Raw genomic sequence first — 24588 nt, 5'->3', positions numbered from 1 at the left:
AAGGTTGCTGAACCTAGGTCTGGCCTGAACCCACCGGTCTAGCACCTAATGCCATTCTTGCCACCCCCAACAGTCCCAAAGAAATTCTGACATTTGAAGTTCATACAATTTTTACATATAATGAAGTATGCTGCTTCATTTGGTCCCCCCCACCCCAACTATTCAAAAATGTAGTTATTCAAACTTGCAGATCACACAAAATGGTCAGGGAGGTAGGACTTGCCCAGCTGTATGCTCTATACAACTAGTTCTCACTGTTCTAGGTAAAACATTCTATGTACATGTGATTAAAATTATATACCTTTCTCTAGGGGAGAAAAACATTTCCACACCCATGTATGCATGCAATTTCCAAGGATTCCATGGGACATCCGTTAGGAACATGGGCTCCAAGAAGAGCCTTCCTTTTTCTACATTGGCCTGGTCGGGGGAGGGACAGATAACGGGGAAAGAAGCTCTTACATGATTAGTGAGTCACCTGGTACTGAATGCTTTATCTACTAACAGCTGTAAATTATGCTTTCGTGTTCAAAAATCAGCCATAGAAACTTTTCCCCATTTGAAAACACTGAGCAATGGAATTTGGGAATTCTGCCAGGAAACTCACATGCATTTGGCATCTTCCCTGCCCGTTTCTAGATCAAAGGTTCATGAGCCTGTATCCTCCATTACCTTTGTCACCCTCCATAGCCCACGGTGTACTCTGCACCCTGGGAGTGCCTGGTGAGACAGTTCACCAGCAGAGCAAGCAGTAATATTTGAATTACTTAAGGTATACACATTTCGCTTCAATCATAGTTCCTATTTAGGATTTGGAATTAGCAGGAGACAGAATAAGAGTGCATATCCCAGCCCAGAACATGACAGGACCAGATGTCAGTGAGTCATGAAAAAGATATAAAGGAACCCATGGTTCAATTGTATTTTTTACCGAAAGGTTGACATTTCCTTTTAAATCTAAAAAAAAAAAAAAAAAAAAACCAACAAGCAGGATCATCAGCTATACTTTCCACTCCATGCTGATTTTATTCTGCAAAAATCAGAGAGGCAACTGTGGAGTAGACTAGTTAGGTTGGGGGAGGGGTAGAAGAGGGACTGTGCAGGCAGCCTGACTTCCCCTTGAGACAGTGACTGCCTACCCCAGATTTGACCTAGTGATTCAACCAGCTCTTCTCACTTCTGGAATGGGGTTAGTACAATGGGGAATAGGGAGCAATGGAGTAATTTCTGGACATAATAATAGGTTACACCCATGTGGAATCTCCTATGTGCCAGGAACTGTTTAAGTGCTCTCTTGACACCACTCACTGTACATGGCAGGAATATTAGAGTTCATGTTTCACAGACATGGAAATGGCAGGGCAGAAAGACTAAGTAACTTGCCCAAGGTCCCGCTCTGGAAAATGTTGGAGCCAGAATTCAAACTGAGCAGTTGGCTCAGGTTTTCTGCATCCAGTCGCTCCCTCTGTAGAACCTCTACCCATCCCTCTGGTAAACACTGCTAGCTTCACCTTCTTCCTTCTTTTCAGGATAAAATTCCTCACTCTAGGAAATCTATCTATTCCTAGAGAGTGTGTGCAAACTGAACAACTGAATTTGACAAAGCAAATCATATTTGAATGCACTGGGAGAGACTTGCTTTTGAAAGTCACACTACAGGGAATCCCTTGGTAAAGTGACTGCTGCCTTGCAAACAGTAGGCATTTAGTAAATGTCTGTTGAGTGACATTAATACCCCTAACTTGTATAAATGTTTCTTTTGGTATATTAAAGATGCTTAAAATAAGGTACACATTACTAACTGGGAAGAATATTGGAAAGAAAACTGCTACTAAGAGCAAGTACAGACGGTGCCATGATTAATTCAGCGAATCACCCAAGGAAGCGGGTGTCCTGCCAGTGCTGGCCGTGGGCTCCATGCCACCCTCTGCTCTGACAGAGATGCCAACCCTCCCCGGGGCCGCTGACAGATCGCTGAGGAGAGGAATGGGTGGGGTGAGATGGAGCAGATCTGAGCTCCTTAATCTGCCTCCTTTCTTGGAGGTATCACCAGCTTCCAGGGCGCTTCAATCCAGTTCATTCATCTCCTGCATGACAATCCCAGATCATCTTGTTCCTGCTTTACAGACCAAGGGTCATCAACTGTTCAGAGGAGACATAGCAAGTCTATCTATGGTGTCCCTCAGGAGCAGAGAACTGGGTGGGGGTAGGTCATGAACTGGGTGTGATAGGTCCCCTGAGCCATTGGACAGATGTTGGGTTGGGTCACCTCAATAGAACTCTCCCTGATCCTCCAGCTTCAGGCCGCAGCATTTTCAAATGACTGGGAGGAGACAGAACACTGGAAATGCTGTGCCAGGTCATTTTGAAGGTCACCTTTGATGCCGGCTGTTCAAACTATTTTGCACTCACAAAGTCACGTGTAAACTATACCTTCTATTCACCCATCCATGCATTAACTCTACTCATTTATTCTATAAATATCAACGGGGTATTTGCTATGTCTGAGGCAGCCTGCTAGGCACTGTTATATTAAAGATTGGTCCCTACCTATAGAACTCATCTTGCTTCAATTCAGCAATGTGAAGCATTGCTCTAAGTAAAGCAGTAAGGAAGGAGATGGATGATTTTACATTATATGTTGTTTTCTCCCAAATAGTCTGAGCTTTCAAATTCCCAGCATGAGTAGTCAATACAAAAGCGCAGTTTAACAAATCCAATTAACTTGCATTCTAAATCAGGGAAGGTGGGAGGGAGGCTCCCCCTGATTCCGATTCAGGGTTGGGCCGCTGGCAGAGTGCTCTAGATGCCCTTCTCGCTTGCTATCAGAGCAGCCCATTCCTGAAGAGCTGCAAACCAGCCTTATCTCCTGTAGGACTGCACCTGCCGGAAGCTCAGTGGTGAAAGGTCGTGGCCTAACCGGAAAATTAGTGATGGGCGCATGGGCGGAGGAGGAAACAATCATGCTGCTCCTGGCAGGATGTCCCACTCTGGGACCTGGGACTTATCGGGCAATGCAGCGCAGGGTGCTAGGCAATTTGCTGAGAGGCATACCTTGCCTGGGTTTACTTGGCTTTGCCGGATCTCTTGTGTGAGGCCAGAAAACGGAGCATGCCAGTGTGTGAGAATGTTTTCCATAGACTTGATCTCAAGCTTAGCTTTAGTAAAGCTGTGTCCTTACTGGTATTAACAGAGACCAGAGCTAGATTTTCATTTTCCTATCTTATATATCCTGTGGAAGATACAATTCTTTGGTAAAATATGTTCCACACAAATATCTGCATGGAGTGAGGCAGCCCTCACTAGCAGCGTGCTGTAAAGAACTATAAAGAACAACTACAAAGAACTACAAGGGGTGAAAAATAAATCCTTAGAACTACTGAAGTTTCCTGAGCTTAGAAATTCACTCCAGTGATTTCCAAGTGGGGAGGACTCCATCTCTTCGTCTGTGAAAGGCCCATGAAAATTACACCATAGGGAGTATGTGGAAAGTAAGTGACCAGACACCCAGCACAATCCCAGCCCATAGGAAACACTCAATATATTTTAACTCAATTATTCTGGCCTGGCAAGTGCTGGCCTCTGTCTCATTACCAGTTCCCACACTAACTTGCTGTGTGACCTTGGCCAAATGAGTCTACCTCTCTGGACTTCAGTTCTTTCACCTGTGTCTCACAGTGGTGTTCTGGAGCCCCAGCAGGTTCTGTCCAATTGCCTGAGACTCGGGGGGGCTAGGAAAGGGGATGAGGACCAGGCCTGCAACCTGTGCAGCTTCCATTTTCTGACTCTGTACTACTATCTCACTTGAACAGTTTTCTGGGTCTTCAAAAAAAAAAAAAAAGTTTTCCAACCACTGGTGAGGTCTAAAGCTCCTTCTATATCTAATACATATAGTTTTATTATTATTATTATTATTGTTATTATTATTGATTTCAGAAAGGAAGGGAGAGGGAAAGAGAGATAGAAACATCAATGATGAGAGAGAATCATTAATCAGCTGCCTCCTACTGGGGATTGAGCGTGCAACCAAGGGAATCAAACTGTTGACCTCCTGGTTCGTAGTTTGATGCTCAACCACTGAGTCACACACCAGCCGGGCTAGATGTAATATTTTTTCAGAGCAGACGCTCATGGTTCATCCTCCCCTCAGACAGTTACTGGCTGTCCACCAGGCGATCACACCAGGCCCTGCTGCTCTTGGACAGCCCCACATTTTCCAGTGCAGTTCCTCCCGCTTCAGTGCTCTTCCTCCCCACTGTGCCCCACGATAACCCTACCTGTTCAATCTGCACAGTCTTTGATTGCTGGGGTCAGGAAAAACCCAGCTCTCCCCCACTCCCTCCAGAACGCCTCCAGCCTTTTGTTTATGCCTCTGTCACATTTGCTCTTGGCGTCATTTATGGGAATGTTTTACATCCTCTACCTGATCGTAAGTCTTAGAAGAGCAGAAACTCACGCTGAGGACCTTTGTGTGTGTAGATAGTGGGTGCTCAATCAATGCTGATGGAAGAAATGGCCAGATGGGACCAAATCCCAGGTTTTAGAACCACTAGGCAACATTTTTATACCCTTGGACAAACTCAGAAAAAAAATTATTTTTAAATTTACCTTCCAAATAGGTTAATATAAGTATGTCTAAACAAGTTCATAAATTAGGAATTGCAGAGCAAAGCCGACAGCATGCCTGATTTGGTAAATGCAACCCTGAGAAAGCAGATACTACATCTTACTCTGATGACGACGTCAGGAACCTGAGGGCGCCACTCGAATTCACACAGAAGAAAGAAGGCACCTAGCAGAATGCTTACAAACACTGTTCTCTAAGTCAGGAAGACACTTTTGAATACAAAATCCTACCTGGTCATTTTCTTAATCTCTATGACTCATTTTTCTTATCTGTACCACAGGCTTGTGATAACAGTTGCTGGAAAGAGAGCTACTTTTTTTTTTTTTTTTATTGTTTTTTCACAGAGAGGAAGAGAGAGAATCGATGAGAGAGAATCATCGATCAGCTGCCTCTTGCACACTCCCTACTGGGGATGTGCCCACAACCAAGGTACATGCCCTTGACCGGAATCGAACCCGGGACCTTTCAGTCCGCAGGCCGACGAAGAGAGCTACTTTTGACAGTACCCTGCATTTGGCACATAGTGAGTGCTCAAAATATGTGTTATTATTTAAAAGCAACAACCAAACCAATATAGATAAGAGAAATGAAAAAGGAGAAACTTGATAGCCCTAAATTGCATGCAATACGGTGGCTATCTTTACAAGAAAATAATAAGGGGTAGAGGGTGCTCAATAGAATTTCAAACCACCAAGGATTATTTAAGCAACCGACATCCTCAGGCACATCAGCATCATGAGGCTCCTTAGATTGAACCCATAGTTGCCCTGCATTTTGCTAGTTTTTAAGAGGACTTAGAAAGCCTCTGTGACCTGGCCGTACTCCCAGCCACTCTCCTTCTCACTCAGGATGCTCCGGGCAGGTCCTTTAGTGCACCAGGCATGTTCTCTCCGCAGGGGCCTTCCGCTTACTCTTCCTCTGCCTGGATTCGGTACCTTTAGCTATCCACGTGGCAAGACCCACCCTACCCCTTTCTTCACATCAGTGCTCACAGGCCATCTTCAGCGAGGCCTTCCCCAACACGCCTCTCCCCGCCCCCACCATTAGCATCACCCTCTCTTTGCCCTGCTTTGTTTGTCTTCATAACATTTGTCACCACCTGACATTTTATATAATTTGTTTCCCAGGTCCTTGTCCGCCTCTCCCACATTGAGTATAGGTTCCATGACCCTAGGGACTCCGTGTGCTCTATTCATTGTGCAACAATGTCTCTGCCCAACACAGAGACATCAAGTGTGGTCAACAAAGAGTAGCTAAGTGAAAGAATGAATGACTGCCAGCCCGGGTGATACCATGGGAGGATACCATGGAGTCTGATATTCATTTTTTAAATTTTCTCCTTGGGAGCTATGCCACTACCTACTCATTTGGGTTGAGTCTTACCCTCTTAACATAGAAGCAGGAGCAGTGATTTGCACAGGAACGAGATTGGTGAGGTTGTCAGTATTAACAACGTAGAGCTTTACAGTTGGATTCTCAGCTCCTGCCTAGGAAAAAACAATCACAGGATTGGTATGGACAAAAAAATACATCACTGCACAAGTTTAAAACTGTACAAAAATATCTGCATTACAGCCGTACAATTATAACAATCAGACATAGTCAAACAATTTAATGTAGATAAAATGAACATAAGGGAGGGTCATGAAATGCAACCTTTTCATGTTCAGTGAGAAATATATATAGACCCCAAACACTCCTGTTTAATTAATAAACATTCATAATTTATGCATACTTTATGCAAATGAGGACATATTTCTTAAAATCGTTTCTGATATTTTGCAAATATATCCTGACTTCAGAAGACAAGAAGTCAACTGGCTGACCACTAGGAAAAATTCCTTGGGTTCAGCCAAAGACACAATCCACCAGGAAACTTAGTTTCCCTGAGCCAACAGCCAATAATGCTAATTAGGAAGCTGTCATTTTCACTCCAAATTCAGGTTCACCACGTTGGAGTTTTACAATAAATAGATGACAGAAATCTATAAAGCCTTCTTATATATACACATAGATCCTCAACTGACAAATTAGCTAGAAATAATGTATTTTTAGTAAGAACATTTTATGGTTTGTTTGTTTTTTTTGCCAGTTTCACTCATCAAAAAATTACATTTCACTGAAAATACATCTCCATATTTAAACTCTGATCTTTTTTTTCTCTGTCTTCCTAAAATGGCAGCTCTTCATAAAACAAATTGAGAGTGTTGGTAAAAATAAAAATCCCTTTTTCCAAATTGCTTACAGCCAAACAACACTTTACTATTAGATTTCCTATGGACAATACGGCGGTCATTATTATTATGATGCTAGTGAAGAATTGTGGTTCCCATCTAAATTCCCCTCTTCCTTAGCTTTCACTCCTAAAGAAAGCTTTTCAATTTTCATAAACATGCATCCGGAGTGGGGGGAAGAACAGCCTTGAAAACCAAGACATGACACTATTATTCCAAATGTAGGATGTGTGAAATTAACACTAGTGCCAAATCTATAATAGAACCACTAAAACTAGTCATGTATCTGTTAATTAGTAATACAACCTGATATATAATCAAGCTTTTCAACTTCATCTAGGGCACATTCCAACTTCCACAAATGAGATGAGCTTGTGATTCAATTATAGCCTCTCTTTTCCTCCATTCAAACATTTTCAGTCCCCCTACCTCTTTCAAAAGCATTTCCCCCATCTTTTTCGGCTTGTCATTCCTCAAAGTTTTTGGAGAAATTACAAAACCTTAAATCACACTCTTTCCTGGGATAATAAAAATACTTTAAAATTGCCAGATGCTGTTGACTTCAGCAAGAGTAATCACAGCAAGCTGTTGAAGAGAGACTGACAATATTTTCATTAGCAGGAAAGGATTAAATGAAACCATTCTCTTTTCATCAAATCGCAGAACTGTTATATGAACAGGAGCACAGACCTTTGGGTATGGAAGGTGTACCGTCTTTGGGTACTGCAGTGACTCGTCAAGGTAGACAGAGTATTCAATACGTGGGACTTCGGTGTCATTAAACCGGGCATATGCTAAAAATGTGCCGTTGGGAGACCACCACAGAGCCGAGTGGGTATTGAAGATTTCCTCTGAAAAGAGACATAAATTGTTCTGTTACAAGAAGTAGACGATAAATTGGCGTTGGCATTCAAAATATTGTGCTCATTAGCTTTAGTAATTACAGTAGAGTTCAACTAATGAACCACGTTGCATGTGCTGGGCTTCCAAAACCAGAGTAATACAAATGAATAAAAATAAAATCTTCAAGGATAGATCTGTGCTATAAAAATAAGTAACCCGTTGGACTGTTTTTAGAATATTTTAGCACATAATATTTAATATAAGCGCTACATGTTTTTCTTTATCTTATAATCCTCTAAATGTATGCTGCAAAACATACTCAAAGTACATTTCACACAAGGGGCTGATTCTCCTTTCTCGTTTTCAAACTGTCAACATGCCAGCGTACTCTCCCCAACTGGGTGGGTGGTGTGTGGCTCCATGCTATTAAACCAATATGGTGCCCAGAGTTTACTGCTCTTGGCACAAACAAGGTGTGGGAAGGATCGACTTAGAGTGGCGAGGAGCTCCATGAGACCCCCTACTCAGAAACATCTCCTAACCTGAAGAAACTGAAGACTCCCTTTGGATTAATGCCCTCCTCTAATGTATGAAATGATGGGTGAGGAAAGAGGGTAAAAGAGGAAGGCAAAGGAAAGTCCTGACTCCCAGAACACTATTGGCCTCACTCTCAATCTCTGGCAAAGGTAGCGCCTTCCTGTGTTCATTATCAAGTCCGCTCATGGGACTTTCAACCACTAGCTGTTAGAATGCCAGAACCTTTTTTATCAACGGGGGATGGAGGATTCAAGTAGACTAGACAGAGACTCCTAGTTCTTCACGCAGATTTAATCCACAAATCTTATGTTCTGAAGTGAATATAAAGGTAAAAACAAAGGCATAGAAACTTGAATCTTAGAATTAGGAAACTATTTATCCCAATCACTTTTCTGACTCCTGGAGCTTCCTTACAAGTTTCTTCCAAAGGCTTGTTTTCAATAATAGCAATAATAATAGTACTAGTTACAGTATTAAGAATAACAATAATAAAATACAATAATAATTAAGATGAGCAGCAGCATATAATGAATGCACTAGGAATTGATAAGCAACTGACATCTATTATTTCATTTAATCCTCATGATAACTCATTGTGCAGATGGGCAAAGGGAGGCAGTTAGGCTTGAAGAAAATAAGTAATTTGTCGAGGATCACGCAGGCAACAATTGATAGAATCAAGAATAAATCCAGGCTTATTTGATATGAGTCCATGCTTTTCATTTCCATGCTCTGCTGTTTCTTCCTACCTATTTCAGCATCTCAAGTAACAGAAAACCTTCTTCTTGATAAGGAAGCCTGCTCCCCCTTTGATTGCTTTATACCTTTATTGTTTTATACCTAACACCTAATTTAGTCTTCACAAAGATCCTTGGGTGAGTCTATTCATAGCCCATTTTATAGAGAAGGCAACTAAGGCAGAGAAGGACTTAGGATGTAGGCCTTGTGATTCTTACTGAGACTTACTCAGACTCACTTGCTCTGAGCTCCAGCACTGGGGCAGCAGCTCAAAAGGCACCACTTATATACAAGGATGGACTGAATTGTCTGGCATCGGGGCAAGAGCTGGAAGGGCAGCTTTGTCAGAAATATTGTATTAACAGAGGCCACTGTTTCTTTGATGAGCCCTGCTCCCACAGAGCTGGCAGGTGAGCACCATATCCGAGTCTCTATCAACCTGGCTCACACTGTTTGCCTCACCCTGGTGACTCCCTGAGACCTGTCCCACCCAACTTGCAGGTCAGCTTTTCCATACGAATGGCCTGATTTGCCTCATGCTTCAGACTTTCCTAAAACTCTAAAACCAGCAGCATCTGGCCTTGGCATGCCCTGTACCTCTTGCTACATGGCCTCAGGCCTGGCACTAGTGATAGCCAGCCTTGGTTGGCAGCTTGGTCTCTTCTGGGCACCTTCAAATCCAATACAAGTAGCAGACATCTGCAAATTGCTTTGTAGCACATAACTGGTGGTGCCAAGCTTGGTGGCTGACCTTGGCCAGCACCTGTCAGGAGGCTCCAGAGGCAGCACACCAGAACCCCTCAGGGGATATTGGAGAGCTGGTTTCAGCCTGATCCAGCAGGCCATTAGCCTCAGGATGGCAGCAGATGCAGGGCTTATGGCTGGTGAGCGCTGCTGTGGACTGATTGGGCAGGAGCTCGAGGCAGGCACAGTGGGGCTCCGATGAGTGAGAGTGGCAGGTTGGAGCTGCAGGTGGTATTGGACTGTGGGTTTTGGCCCCATCCCCGCAGGCCACCCCGAGGGACCCCACCCCTGCACAAATCCGTGCACCAGGCCTCTAGTAAAAATAATAAAATACTGTACAATAATAATTAAGATGAGTAGCCGCATATAATGAAAGCATCAGAAACTGATAAGCAACTGACACCTATTATTTAGTGCAGGGGTGTCCTTATTTTACGCGCAACCATTCCTGAGGAAGGGTGGGGACAAGCTTTGGGAAAGGGCTTTACGCTGTTGACACTGGGGATCCTAGAAGCTGTGCTGTGCTGTCCACCAAGAGTTGAAGATGTTTCCAATTTCCTACTAAATTTCACTCTAAGTTTTAATCAAACACTTATTTCTGAACCATGAGAATTCATCTTTCTTTTAAAGTAATGTTTTTGTAAATAATGTTATTCATTTAATTGAACTCGACTTGAACTGGGAGACAACCAAAATTAGGCTATGAGGGAAACTACTTTTTTTTTTAAACTATAAAGAAAAACTAATTGGATGAAATAAGGAGGAGTCTTTAATAAGCATGAAGCAACTTTGTGAACTGTTCGGAGCATCTCAACATGCCCTTTTACCTTGGCAACTACAGACATGAAAAATGTTTTTCTAATATTTTCTAAGTCTCTGGACTGTTTTTTATATTTCCTAAAACTTTGTGTCTTCAAAGAAAATAAATCCTTTTTATCGCCTTTAGTTCTGTTTTTTGACCAATTTTATCTTAAGCTTTTCTAATTATTTCTTACATCATTAACACCAGGAAATTATAATTTGCCCAAGAAAATAAACACAAATCTCTTATAAAACAGGTGTTGTCTTCCCCGCTACTCCCCAGCCTCCAAACAATATTTTGTCATCTTTCGGAATGTTGTGAGAGTATTTAGCTTACTTCTGGGGTAGGTAGGCCTGATGTTAATCTGCAGGCTTTTATGCACCTGTAAAGCAGAAAAGCTACCTACACAGAGAGGCTCTTTGTAGTGGTAGACTGAAGACAATAGGAGCATTGAGAGACAATGAGGACATAAGCAGCACTAGCTACTGCTAAGAAATTCTTCTGTGATATACCTGGTGTTATGCTAAAAAACAAAAAAACAAAAAAGGTAACATTATAAAAAATGCACCGTTTTTGAAGGCCACTGAAGTTCTTCCCTTTTGAAGAAATATTTGACCATTTTTTAAAACTTACAGATTTTCTGATTTTAAAATACTTCAATGTCTCTACCTTCATAAACCCAGTCAGTTATTCCATTACTGATTGCATCTTCTCTTCCATCATCTGTGATCCTCTGAGGTGGCGAATTTGGATCATTTTTAATATAAATATCATTGTTCCAAACATATGCCTAGAAAGATTAAAAATAATATTGACATATAATAACATGATATATTTTATCCTGGAGATCAAGAAAACATTTATCGATTCTTTTACTTAAAACAGTGTGCAAGTGTAATGGTTACTTTAGGTTATTCAATTTGGGCACAATGAAGAGTCATTTACTCCCTCCCACTCATATTCTTAAATTATCAGCATACAAGCTACAATCCCAATTAATTTTAAGAACACTCCTAATATATTAAAAAGAAGAAGCTCACAAGCACCACTATTTGGAGCTAAAGTATATAAGAACACCTAGAAGACTGACCAGTTCTATAGAATGATGTGTGCTTTGCATTTCTTTTTGGGGGAGGTGACTAAGGGAGTGCAGTACAGGTAAACATTCCATTTTCCTGTTTAGATTCTTTGGGAATTTAACATCCTCTTAGCTCTATAGAACATGTAGATATATCTATAGTGATAAACACCCACCCACAAACTATAACAACAGAAAAAAAAAACAACACAAACACATAAAAACTTGTGCCGAAAACCCACAAACAACCCAAAAGCACAATAGATATTAGAATTTATAAACTTACTGAACATTTTCCCATTAAATAAACAATTTCCTAAGAGTAGTTTAGAGACTTTCAGGAATTGTGTTTACTATGAAAGACTAGTAAAATATCATTTTAGGCAATAATACTATATTTGATATTAAAGTTTTGGCTTCCTAAGTGTCTACTCTGCATCAAGATTAGCAGCTTCTGCATATGAGAGACTTGAGCCATTATTTTTAGATAGAAAAAAAAAAGACTCACTAACCAATTTATGACCCTCTGGTGACCAACTGATCAGTTGTGTGTCATTTGGAATTCTTTCTTCTGTTATCAGCTGCCTGGAAAAAAGGTAAAAGGAAATAACTACCAAACGAATAAATCACAGTCCTTTTTTAAAAAAAATTATTACCCTAAAAAAGCATAATATATTTTCTGAGGAAGTCACTGACCTTTTATTTAAGTCATAAATGTCATATGAAGCTGTGTAGGAATGCCTCCATTTCTATGAAAGAAAATAGACATCTCAGGCTTCTGTGATTCTGGACAGTTTTTCCACTTGCTATAGGAACTCAAGCTGACAAAGTAATAAAACGTATAATTCTCAAATTTTATCTCTTTATATTCTTAGAATTTTGGAATCTTAGAGACTATCTAGTCCAAACTCCTCTGGATTTCACCTATAACCTAATTTTAACACCACCTCGGCCAAGCGGCCTTCCCAGGACCTCAAGGGGCTGAAGTGCCACTTCCTGTGCAAACATTTTTCCTAGCACTAATCACAGTATGTTAAGTTCACCTGTTTAAGAAGAATGCAAATTTTCACTTTTCAACCATTTTACTAGCAAAATATTTAAAATATCTATACGTCTAGCCTGGCCAGCATGGCTCAGTGGCTGAGCGTCGACCTATGAATCAGGAGGTCATGGTTTGATTTCGGTCAGGGCTTATGACTAGGTTGTGGGCTCAATCCCCAGTGTGAGCTGTGCAGGAGGCAGCCAATCAATCATTCTCACTCATCACTGATGTTTCTATCTCTCTCTCCCTCTCCTTTCCTCTCTGAAATCAATAAATTTATTTTTAAATAATTTATACTTCTATTGTTGGAGGTGATGTGGAAGAAATGTTTATGTTCCTACACTGACCATAAAAATATAAAGTATTATAGATATTTTGAAAGCCACTTACCAATATATATTAAAATTGAAATGCACATACTATTCATATTTTAAACAACCCTCTCAAGAAGCTCAAAAATTAAAAACAAACCAAATCTAAAGAAATCAGAAGAAAAGTAATAATAAAGGTAAAAGCAGTAATCAAATAAAAAACAATCAAAGTCAAAAATTGGTTCTTTAAAAGATTTTTTAAAATGCTAACATAGTAAGTATGAGAGAAAAAAGGTATGAATGACCAATATCAAAATGGAAAATGATATACTGCAACAGTCTACAGACATTACAAGATTATAAGACCTTACTACAAACATTTTTTGCTAATAAATTTTAAGTTAGAAAAAGGGAAAATTCCTCAGAAAACAAGTTATCAAAAATAAGACAAGAAAAAAATGAAAAAATCTGAAGTAAAAACGGAAAAAGACAAGATAAATATATATATGATTACAGATTCATATTTATGAAAAAAATGTTTATATGTGGATGAAAATGTAAAATTAAATAAGTATTTATCTGAATGTCCATCTTCCTTACCATTTTCCTAGAGGGGAAAAAAAAATGTGTTCTATTCACCTTTAAAATACTAGAGCTTGGTCTAGTCACAGGTTGAAAATCGCTAGCAGGGTCGCCTAAGACTATCGGAAAACACAGATATTTACATTACAATTCATAACAGTAGCAAAATTACAGTGATGAAGTAGCAACAAAAATAATCTGTGCTTGGGGGTCACCACAACATGAGGAACTGTATTAAAGGGTCACGGCATTAGAAAGGTTGAGAAGCCACCGGTCTAGTGGAACCACATAGTATGTATTCAAGAAAGAAACACAACTAAAAGAAAGTCAGATTTTATCTATAAGGATGAAATAAGTTACCCAAGAACCCAGCTGTATATGGCAGAGCTGAGACTCAAGCCAGAGTTCCTAACCTTGAATATTATTTCCCTCTTATCATTTATCACCCCTTAGGCTCTTATGTCAACAAATATTTATTAAGTCTCTACTTTTTGCAAGTTCTACATTCCTTTTTGAATCCTGGATTAATTTGACACACCCCAGGCTTCTTTCTGGGAAACCTCTGAGTACAATACTTGTTAGAGCCAAAGGTATGATGCAGGCTAACAACACAGAGATTTAAGAAGGTTTGAGATCATTTCAGATGACAGATCCATCCCAGATTTTGAAAGGACACCCAACATATTTGGAATGTTCACTTCATCTATTGGAACAGACTCATCTATTTATGATATAAACATTGGCAACCATCCCCCGTGAAGCATTATTAGATAAAACAGGCTCCCTCTCTCTGAAGAGTTCATAATCTAATGGGGGACATGAACAAGTGAATACAAGAAAAGAATCACAAGAGCTTCCATGGAGATGGGTGGGGAGAGGCAGAAATCATAAGTTGGGCCTTGGGGAGAGAAAAAGCACTACGGAAAGGTGATTCTTGGACCGAGTTTCAGTGGCAGGGGACATTCACACAGAGACGAGGTAAATAAAAGCATTGTAGCAGAGAAAAATTGAAGAACAGAGATAGGAAAGATCATGGAGTCTTCTAATCTGGACTCAAGTCTTGCTATAGACTGAATATTTATACCTCCTATCCCTAAAACATATGTTGAAGTCCCCAATGTGATGATATTTGGAGGTGGGGCCTTTGAATGGTGATTAAAATTAGCTCAAGAGAACTACATTAGTTCTCTTATAACAGACTCCAGAGAGATTATTTGCCCTGACTACCATGTGAGGATACCCAGAGAAGATGGCCAGTTATGATCAAGAAAGCAGCACTTCACCAGACACTGAATCTGCCAGCATCTTTTTTTTTTATTTTTTTTATTTTTTTTATTTATTTATTTTTTTTTTTTACAGAGAGGAAGGGAGAGAGATAGAGAGCTAGAAACGTCGATGAGAGAGAAACATCGACCAGCTGCCTCTTGCACACCCCCTACCGGGGATGTGCCCGCAACCAATGTACATGCCCTTGACCGGAATCGAACCTGGGACCTTTCAGTCCGCAGACCAACGCTCTACCACTGAGCCAAACTGGCTTCAGCTGAATCTGCCAGCATCTTGATTTTGACTTCTCAGAGAGAAATAAATTTCTGTGATTAAGCCATCCAGTCTGTGGTATTCTGTTACAGCCACTTGAATGGACTAAAAGAAATCTCTAAGGTTTAAGAGCAGGCAAGTTTCTCCCTAAGCTTCAATTTTCTCTTTATGAAAATGTCCATAATTACAACAATAATTTCATGTGTATGAGAATGCATGTGACATGCAGGGCTCCTGGAATTGTCAATGTGTGTTAGATGAGGCTGCTATTTCTAGCACATTGGGCAATGGGTAAAGATGGTAGGAGAACATCCATACCAGGTATTTATTTATGTATTCGCTTAATGTTTATTGCTACGTAGGAGTGATCATTACTTTTAAAAAATATCTTAGAACTAATAACTGATCTTTCTAGAAGCACTAATTCAGTCATTGAGAAGCCATGGAGTAGGATATAAAGAACACTTCATAGCAGACCTTTCAAGGAAATGGAATAACATTAGACTAATTTTTGTTGTTGTTCTGGATAGATTCCTTGAGCATTGATTAGTCACAAAATTTATGCTGCACAGAAAATTCTTTTGCATACTCTGGGAAGTAAAATAGAAGATATCGTTCTCTACTTTTAATAATCTTATACTTTAGTATTTTGCAATAAATTTATGAAGGAAGTAAAATAAATTAAGATGTTAGAGAGTAAATGGTGCACCGTGGGGAAACAGAGTGACAGAGGGCAATGTTAGACAGAATGATCCAAACCAGCCTACACCCGAATTAGTAAAAAGGGAGAGCCAGTTGATGATTGGGGAAAGAAAGTTCCAGAAGAAAGCAATTGCAAGTGCATTGGCCCATAGGTAGAAATGAAAGTAAAGTTTTATTTAAGTAAAAAGTTGTGTATTTAAAGGTTCTTAACTTTGGATCATTGGGTCACCTGGGAGTCCTTAAATCTATCCATGCCTGGGCCCACCCTTGGGTATGTGGGGGTCATTGGTGAGGGGTAGGTTGCATGCATCTGTATTTTTAAAAACCTCCCAGGTCATTCTAAGGAGTACACAGGAGGAGAAGCACTGGCCAACCATGCTCAATGCAGAAAGAGTGGTAGGAGATGGGTTCTGACAGACAGAATGGAGTCCAATCGCACAGGCTTCTGAGGATGCTGTGTTAGCGTTTGAGCTACACTGAATGTGATTGGCAACTAAAATGAGGATTTAAGCATAAGCATGCCATATTCTGACTTAAAGGGAACTCTTTGGATACTGCCTGAAAAGCATGGATGGCAGGAGGAAGGAACAGAGTGAAAATAGCAAAAGCAGTTTAATATACATATATATTCCAGTAACATGACAAATACAAATTACCAAAGAGGGTTGTCCAGCTAAGGTTCACCAGGGAATACATCCATGAGTGCACTCCAAATTGCACCTGCTCAACTTGGCTACATAGTAAACTGAGTTGGTAGTTACTATTCCATTTCTATCTTAACCTTACAGTCTTTATATGTTAAGTCTTTAACATGGACCAATGTTATTCAATGGTTCTCAGCCTTGGTTGCCGATAAGGATTATCTACAGATTGCAAAAAATAATAGTGATGCTGGCTTTACTCTAGAGTAGGGGTGTCGAACTCAATCAGAGAAGGGGCCAAAATCTAAAATCCAGCCTAAATCGCGGGCCGAATGGTTTACTGAACAGTCAGTCATAAACTGTCATTGTGATGGAAACGCAGTGGAGTGCAGTGATGACAGCATGGTGCGGGCCACATTGCAAGGCCTGGCTGGACGGATTTGGCCCGCGGGCCTTGTGTTTGACACATGTGCTCTAGAGACTTCAATTCATTGATCTGAGGATTTAACTTGGACACTGAGAATTTTGTAAAACTCAAGTGATTTAATACGTAGACAGCAGTACAAACCACTGAATTAAACAAACAATAATCCATTAATAGGGAACAGATGTGCTAAAGTTGGCATAGGATTCTGATTTGCTCATAGTTGATAAGTTTACAAAACACAGTCATCTAGTCTTCATGTCCAGGAAATGTAGCCCAGCACAGTGAATCCAGGGTAAATATTATGATTGGGAGTCACTGTCCCAAAATAAGAAATGGAATATGGGATGGTTTGCTTGGCCCTAGTACAGCAGCATTGGTGTTTGAGATAAGGTACTTATATTAATATTTATCATTTATTCTAGAAAACAAGCAGAGGTAGGGATCCCCAGCTGGGTATTTCTTTTCAATGCAGGATATCTCTACAGGTTTTAGTTTTTCTTATGTCTCACAACTTCCTATATTTCCTATATTGTAGTTAAATCCACAAATAACCAAAAAACTGCAGTTAAAGTTACTGGTGTTTTGCAGCCATACCAAAGATGAAGAGGATGTGTGATCAAACTGTAACCTTTCCATGATTGTGGGAGAATTTGACATGGAACTGGATGACTGGGAGAAGCTGAGTGTTCTTACAGGGATGGGGCTCCCCTTTAGAATGGGGTATATATGGTGGGACAGGCAGGCTGGGAGTGGTCTGGGTCACCTTACAGAGTCCCTTCTGAGGAAAGAGAAATTTAATTTTTAAAATATATTTTATTGATTTTTTTACACAGAGGAAAGGAGAGGGATAGAGAAACATTGATCAGTTGCTTCCTCTACACTCCCTACCAGGGACATGCCCTCAACCAAGGTACTTGCCCTTGGCCGGAATTGAATCTGGGATCCTTCAGTCCATAGGCCGACACTCTATCTACTGAGTAAAACCAGTTAGGACAAGTTTAATTTTTTTCAAAGCAAATACTTACATGTAAAGCTGAGATAAAGAAAATAAGGGGTTATATTACTGGATGTTCAAGTCAGACTTGCAAACTTGCTTTTCAATTATAAGTTCTATTTTGTTATATTTTTAGTATCTATACTTTTTAGTATTTGAAAGCACTCAAATAAATGTCTTTTAAAACATGTTTTGCACTTATGAACGAGAAGCATCTCTCCTCTTCATGCTAAATTAATGTGCCTGCTATATTACTAGGTATCAATTTTAAATGTACATATCCTGGAAATCAGTTATAACATACTCTTAGGATTCTTTAAATGTCACAATAAGAAAACATTTTTTACCTTCATGTAGTTGTACTCTAAGAGAACAAACCGTCTATCAGGAGACACTGAATAATCATTTATAGAATATCCAAATTGATCCTGTCAATCAAGTAGAAAAAAAGAACAATTAAACAATCTTATTTAACTGCCATTTATCGAGCACTTACTATGTAGAGGGTATCACTCTAGATATGTGGCTTGTGCCTTGGGAGCTTCCAATCTGGGAAAGATGGCACATTCCCCCACACCAATGACCATAATGAAAGGTGGATGGTGATCAGGGTTAGAGAACCAGGGAGGGAAGGATTAATTTTAACCACGAAAAGGCAGCTGTGAGGGTGAGGGTCAGAGACAGAGAACTTTCTTGGTAGGGGGGGAACAGCATTAGCAAAAAGGGTATGCATATTTAAAGACTGTCTAAAGGGTAGGTGTAACCTGAATACAGTATATGGTATATCAGACGAAGATATAAGCTAAGAGGACATAAAATTCTAAAAATGGGACTTAAATATAAGTAGCAGAAATATGACTATTTTTGCATATGGATTTGCTAGAATCTTATCTGTTTTTTACAAAGGTGCTCTGGTGACACAGTAACTGAGATGAGATGAGAGGGATTGCCTCAGCTCTGGATGCGGGCAATGCAGTGATCTGGTCTACGGTATGGAGATAGAGACACAAATTAGAATACTCACTATTACAAGGTGAAACAAGCCTTGAACCTGGACTCTACAGTGAAAATGAAGTCTGAGAGACACTTGAGAGGTTTTGTTGATTAGCTAAATATGGGGAGGAGTCAAGAATGATTGGCTTGTAGGAGAGCACTATTTACCAAGATAGGGAACCCAGGAAGAGGAACAGGATGCTTTCAGTTTGCTAGGAGAGTGAAGGGGAAATAACTAGCTTAGATTGGGATACTGAGTTTAAAATGCCTGCAGACCATTCATATGCAGAAGCAAGCAAGCAATTAGAAATAGAGGTTTAGATCATGAGAGGGGGTTAGTGTTAAAAGTGTATACTGGAGACTCGAGGCCAGAAAGAGAATGCTGAGGTTGTGGAAGGGCATGAAATTTACTGAAGAAGAGCATGCAAAGTGAGGAGAGGGGCCAGCAATTGAAGACAGAGCCCTGAGGACACTTACATTTAGGAGTATGGGCAGAGGAGGAGGAATCGTCAAAGGAGACTAAAAAGTAGCCAAGGCAGGGAACATTCCAAGAAGGAGAGAAAGATCCACTGTGCCATATGCTGCAGAGAGAGTCCAACAGCATGAAAAGATAGTACTTAGAATTTAAAAGGTTATGAAAAAAAAAAATCCCCAGAATCTCCTTAAAGTCTGAATTAATTATGTGATTAAACATACAAATGTACTGTTCTCCAAGAAAGTAGAGCTGTTTCCATGGTCAGCATTGAATAGCAAGATATTGTTTTCTTGTCTGTAGAGATATTCGTGGTCTAAAGAGAGAAAATGACCAGATCAACATTTCAAGTTGCTATTAGACATCTTCGTAAGCTAAAAATTATGCAATAAAAATTTAAGGTTCAAGTTTGTACAAATTAGTCAATAAGCATTTCTAAGTTTAAAAAAAAACAAACATTAAGCGATGACCATTATACAGGTATGCATTCCCTTGTCCATCATTTCTGTGAAGGTTGCAATTCACATTTAACTTTTATAGTACATACCAAAGAAATAAGCTTTCTAGCTGAACTCAATCTGCACCCTTAAGTAGAAAAAGATTTTCTCCTATATGGTTTTTTAAAAAAGCAAGAATATCGTCTTAGTGCCAGAAAAGTGCTCCACAACCTAATTAGTATGAACATAAGCATAAAAATCTGCCTCCTCCCCCCAAAAAAATCCTTACCTGAAATCCACCGCAAGTTGTAGTTCCTCGTTCTAATAGTACTTTTTAAATAATCACTTAGAGTGTAAGTCCTGCGAGTATCAGCATCATCTGTTGGTTGAAAAAGGAGCCAAATGTTTAGTAAAATGGAATAATCTAAGTTTTGCATAAAATAAACAAATGGATCTCTACAATATACTGGTTACAATATACAAAAATACACTCACAAAATGCAAAGCACTTCTAATTGGTTGGACGGAGTAAAAAATGCATTTAACCATTAAAATGTAAGTAAGTGTGTGTTTCACTATATATTAGTGACCTTCATTATGAAGGTCTAGATCAGTGATGTTCAATGAAAATATAATGTAAGTACACTTTCTAGTGAGCCTTATTAAAAAATTTTAACATGGCCAAAACCGGTTTGGCTCAGTGGATAGAGCATCGGTCTGCGAACTGAAAGGTCCCAGGTTCAATTCCAGTCAAGAGCATGTACCTTGGTTGCAGGCACATCCCCAGTAGGGGGTGTGCAGGAGGCAGCTGATCGATGTTTCTCTCCCATCTATGTTTCTAGCTCTCTATCACTCTCCTTTCTTCTCTGTAAAAAAATCAATAAAATATATATTTTTAAAAATAAAATAAAAAAATTTTAACATGAAATTAATTTTAATAGCATCTTTTATTTAACCCAATATATCCAAAATATCACCATTTCAATGTGTAACCAATATTTAAAATTCTTTAAAAAAAATTTTTAATGCTACATCTTTGAAATCCAGTATATATTTTTACGATTATAGCATATACTAGTTTGACTAGGCCAATTCCCACTCAATAGCTGCCTGTGGCCATGGAGTAGACAACAGAAGTCTAGATCATCCTTTCTTAAGGCCCCAAGGCTCTCTCTCAAGCCCTCTCCCAATGCACAGACCTCTAAGACGTGCTCATTACCCGATTCAGGGATCTTTGTTTGCGTGGTCACTTTTCCTTAACTTGGTGGAAGTTTTCATGAAACCTTGCCCTTGATTCTGTAACTCTTCAGCTGTCCTAACTCACTGACCATTACTTTTTCTATCTCCTTTTTTTTTTTCTCCATTGACCTCTAAGACAGAAATGCTTTGATATTCAGCCTTCAGCTTTCTGTGCTTCTCTCTATATATTATTCCTTCCTTCCAGAGAATAATATATAGACTTCCTGAACTTTAGGCATATTTTCCATTTAAATAAATGACAAAATCTGTAGTCATTACCACACTCCAAATATGTTTCCCATGATGTGTTGCAGTTTCTTAGTTGACTTGTCCCCTGCTTAATCCAATATATACCTTATGTAAAAGTATTGTCTTCCTTCCAAAACTAGTTTTCTCTTTAGAATTTGTGTGGTTTTAAGTTTTTTACTGGTGACCCAAATTCAAAATATGAACATCATTTTTGATGTCTCCCTCTCTTTTACCATTATCCCCATCCAAACAAGCCTCTAGAGTCTTCCTGCGAAATCTTTTTTTCTCAGGTATCCTTGGCATACATAGTTTCTCTCTAATCCAATCCCTTCATTGCACAGCCACTACAATGGTTTTTCTAAAATATGACTTTTCTCCTGGTCATCTCTTCCTCAAAATCTTTCAATGATTGGCCACTGCCTGCAGGAAGATTCAGACTCCTCAGCCTGGTATTTGTGGCCTCCACAATCTAACATGAGACTCCCTTTCCAACCTCATCTCCACTTTGTCCTGTATGTACCTTAGCCACACTGATCTGCCTACTGAACCCAACAGATCTTCGGAGGCTTTTCTGCCTCTGTTTCTTGTCCAGAGCCACTTCCCTGCAATGTCTTCAACTGCTTCCCTGGCTGTCACAAGGCTCCACCCTCCAATCCCCACCTCTTCTCGGAAACTTCAATTCTAACTTCTGACTTTTGCCCCACCCTGCTCATTTGGCTCTTGTAACAATAACCTGTGCTGATAACTGCTTTTTTTCCAGGCCTTCCAGCCTACCTGTGTGGTCTACACAGATAGGCCATGTAGGGCCTTATTTATTTATTTATTTATTTATTTATTTATTTATTGCATCAATCTTAGCTCCACACTGCTCATTTGGCTCTTGTAACAATAACCTGTGCTGATAACTGCTTTTTTTCCAGGCCTACTAGCCTACCTGTGTGGTCTACACAGATAGGCCATGTAGGGCCTTATTTATTTATTTATTTATTTATTTATTTATTGCATCAATCTTAGCTCCTAGCATAGTTCTATGCCATAGTAAGTAGGCACACACAAAAAGTTTTTGTTTTTTGAGTGACATAGGATATCTTCCAACAAGCATAGTCAAGACAATGTGATTCTTCTTTCTCAATCCCAGATCTTCCACTGATGACAAACAGCCTAAAGTCTTTTCTCCTAAATTCTCTACTGCTTCCACAAGCAAGCAAACATATACTTACAAAATCAGCCACCATCATAATATTCCTACAGTGGCAATTCTTATTCTTTGGGGATTGTAAAGCTAGCAATAACTTCTCTAGTTAATTTTTTACAGCCTGTGGAAATGTTATTCTCTTATAGGAAATCCTCTTTCAAAATATATTCTTAAGACTTTATTTCTTTTTATCTTATCACACAGTCTTGATTCTGCCTATAAAAGTTTTAGTTTTAAGTAGAAAGAGCTGCCACACTTCTGCTTTATTATTTCATGGATTTAAACCCAGTTTATTAATTAAGTAAACGAGGTTTATTTTTTTAGAAACCACCCCCCACCACCTCTTTTTTTTTCAAAATCAGGATTGTATTTCACCTCTGAAAGTTAGTAAGATATTTCTGTTTATAAGCAGAAATAAAGCAAATGAATAAAACCAGCCTTTGGATTTGTTAACATTCAAACAAGAATAAAGCTTCTGGCCACAGAAAATATTATGTGAAACTTATATTGGACTATAAAATACAAGTCTATATTTGTCCACTAAATGCCCTCAGTTGTTTTTACTCATTCACTCAATCTTTCATACATCAAATAGCTAGGAAGTGAGAATTAAAAATACCATTGAGAATATATAACCTGCTACCAAGAGATATTAGTTTAAAATATACATAAGGCACAACCCTAAATTAGTATAAACCAAGATATATGATTATAGACATTCGCGGTCCTAATATTATCTGCCAATGCTTATATCTAGATATACCTATACATAGAGCCTACCTCACTTTTTTACATATATAGCAATGGACTGAATGTGTCCCACAAAAATTCATATGTTGAAATCTAAACCCCAATGTGATGGTGTCAGGAGATGGGGCCTTTGGAGGTGACTAGGTCATGAGGGTGGAATCCTCATGAATGGAATTAGTGTCCTTAGAAAAGTGACTCCACCATGTGATGACACAGGAAACGGGCCCTCACTAGACACCAGACACTGAATCTGCCAGTGCCTTAGACTTTCCCATCTCTATAACTATGAGAAATAAATGTTTGTTGTTTAAGTCACCTAGACTATGTAAAGCTGATACAACAGCCCAAATAGACTAAGCTGTATCCTATATAATACAGTAAAAGGCTAATATGCAAATCCACTGAATGGCAGAACAACCTACTGCCATGATGTGCACTGACCAACAGGGGGCAGACATTCAATGCAGGAACTCCTCTCAGGGGAGCTCTGCTCAGCCAGAAGCCCTGAGCAAGGCGCATAGCTGGCTAGCACAGTGGTGGCGGCCTCTCCACCTCCACAGCAGTTGAACATCCCCCGAGGGCTCCTGGACTGCCAGAGGGCACAGGCCAGGCTGAGGGACACCACCCCCCGCAGCCCCTACCCCCGCCCCTGAGTACACAAATTTCATGCACTGGGCCTCTAGTATATAAAAAGCAGACATATCCCCACAGAACATCTATCACAGATTCTTGGTTTTGTAAGAAGAGAATGAACTGAGTATCTCTAATTAGATTACACACTGTATTTACCCAGGCTTCCCAGAATAATACAATTACATCTGAAATACTGTTAAATGAGGTAAAATTCCCTGTGCTGTCACCTGCTGCCCAGAGTGCTGCTCTTCACATTCACTGAGCACTTACTTGCCCTCCTTAGACACTGCTGGGCTCATTTCCTTTGGGCTATAGCTTTTCTAAAGCCATCCTCTCCACCAAGCTCAGCCTCCTTTCTGCTCATAATGGGCCCAGCGTGATTTTGACCCATCTGCTCATGTTCCAGATATCAACATTGATGCCACACTCTTGCTATGGCCCTTGACACTCATACCAGGCTCAGGGCCCCCTTGTTCTGTGTTGGTTCACTCAGCTCCTTTACAATGACCCTGCGAGTCAGTTTCCATATCCTGGCTACCCAGCCCAGAACAGCGCTGCTAAATTGGAGCAAATAGAGCGACAAATGTTCCTTGTTTTTTGCCTTGCCATTTGATAAGCAGTGTGCATTGGAAGACACGTTTGAAACATCTAGCTAAGCGAGTTCTGTGAGACGTGAGTGCCAAGTCCAGGTTTTGACCTTTAGCAAGTTCACAGCTTGTTGCCAAGTTACAACCTATTCTGTCAAAGAGAGGACATGCCCACGTCTCTCCTTCCTGTCT

General features: G+C 39.9%; 1 protein-coding gene and 1 long non-coding RNA gene across 2 annotated transcripts in view; one reads left to right on the top strand and one right to left on the bottom strand.

Moving 5' to 3' along the window:
• DPP4 (dipeptidyl peptidase 4) overlaps nucleotides 1-24588 on the bottom strand; it is an 81058-nt gene that overhangs the window by 37529 nt on the left and 18941 nt on the right. The window contains exons 3-10 of the mRNA XM_045575326.1: nucleotides 20033-20124; nucleotides 19531-19622; nucleotides 18189-18269; nucleotides 12300-12352; nucleotides 12116-12188; nucleotides 11195-11315; nucleotides 7552-7712; nucleotides 6011-6114 (exon numbers count right to left, since the gene is read on the bottom strand). Coding sequence (XP_045431282.1) covers nucleotides 6011-6114; nucleotides 7552-7712; nucleotides 11195-11315; nucleotides 12116-12188; nucleotides 12300-12352; nucleotides 18189-18269; nucleotides 19531-19622; nucleotides 20033-20124 — 777 coding nt within the window. The remainder of the gene's footprint in view (nucleotides 1-6010; nucleotides 6115-7551; nucleotides 7713-11194; nucleotides 11316-12115; nucleotides 12189-12299; nucleotides 12353-18188; nucleotides 18270-19530; nucleotides 19623-20032; nucleotides 20125-24588) is intronic.
• Nucleotides 20031-23678, top strand: LOC118709200. Its single transcript, XR_004984869.1, has 3 exons — nucleotides 20031-20124; nucleotides 22912-22921; nucleotides 23662-23678. It is a non-coding gene; the product is annotated as an uncharacterized LOC118709200 (long non-coding RNA).

Source organism: Pipistrellus kuhlii, unplaced genomic scaffold, assembly GCF_014108245.1.
Source record: "Pipistrellus kuhlii isolate mPipKuh1 unplaced genomic scaffold, mPipKuh1.p scaffold_m20_p_7, whole genome shotgun sequence".
Classification (NCBI taxonomy): domain Eukaryota; kingdom Metazoa; phylum Chordata; class Mammalia; order Chiroptera; family Vespertilionidae; genus Pipistrellus; species Pipistrellus kuhlii.
Note: the sequence above shows the minus strand (reverse complement) of the source record. Positions and strands in the feature narration are given on the sequence as shown.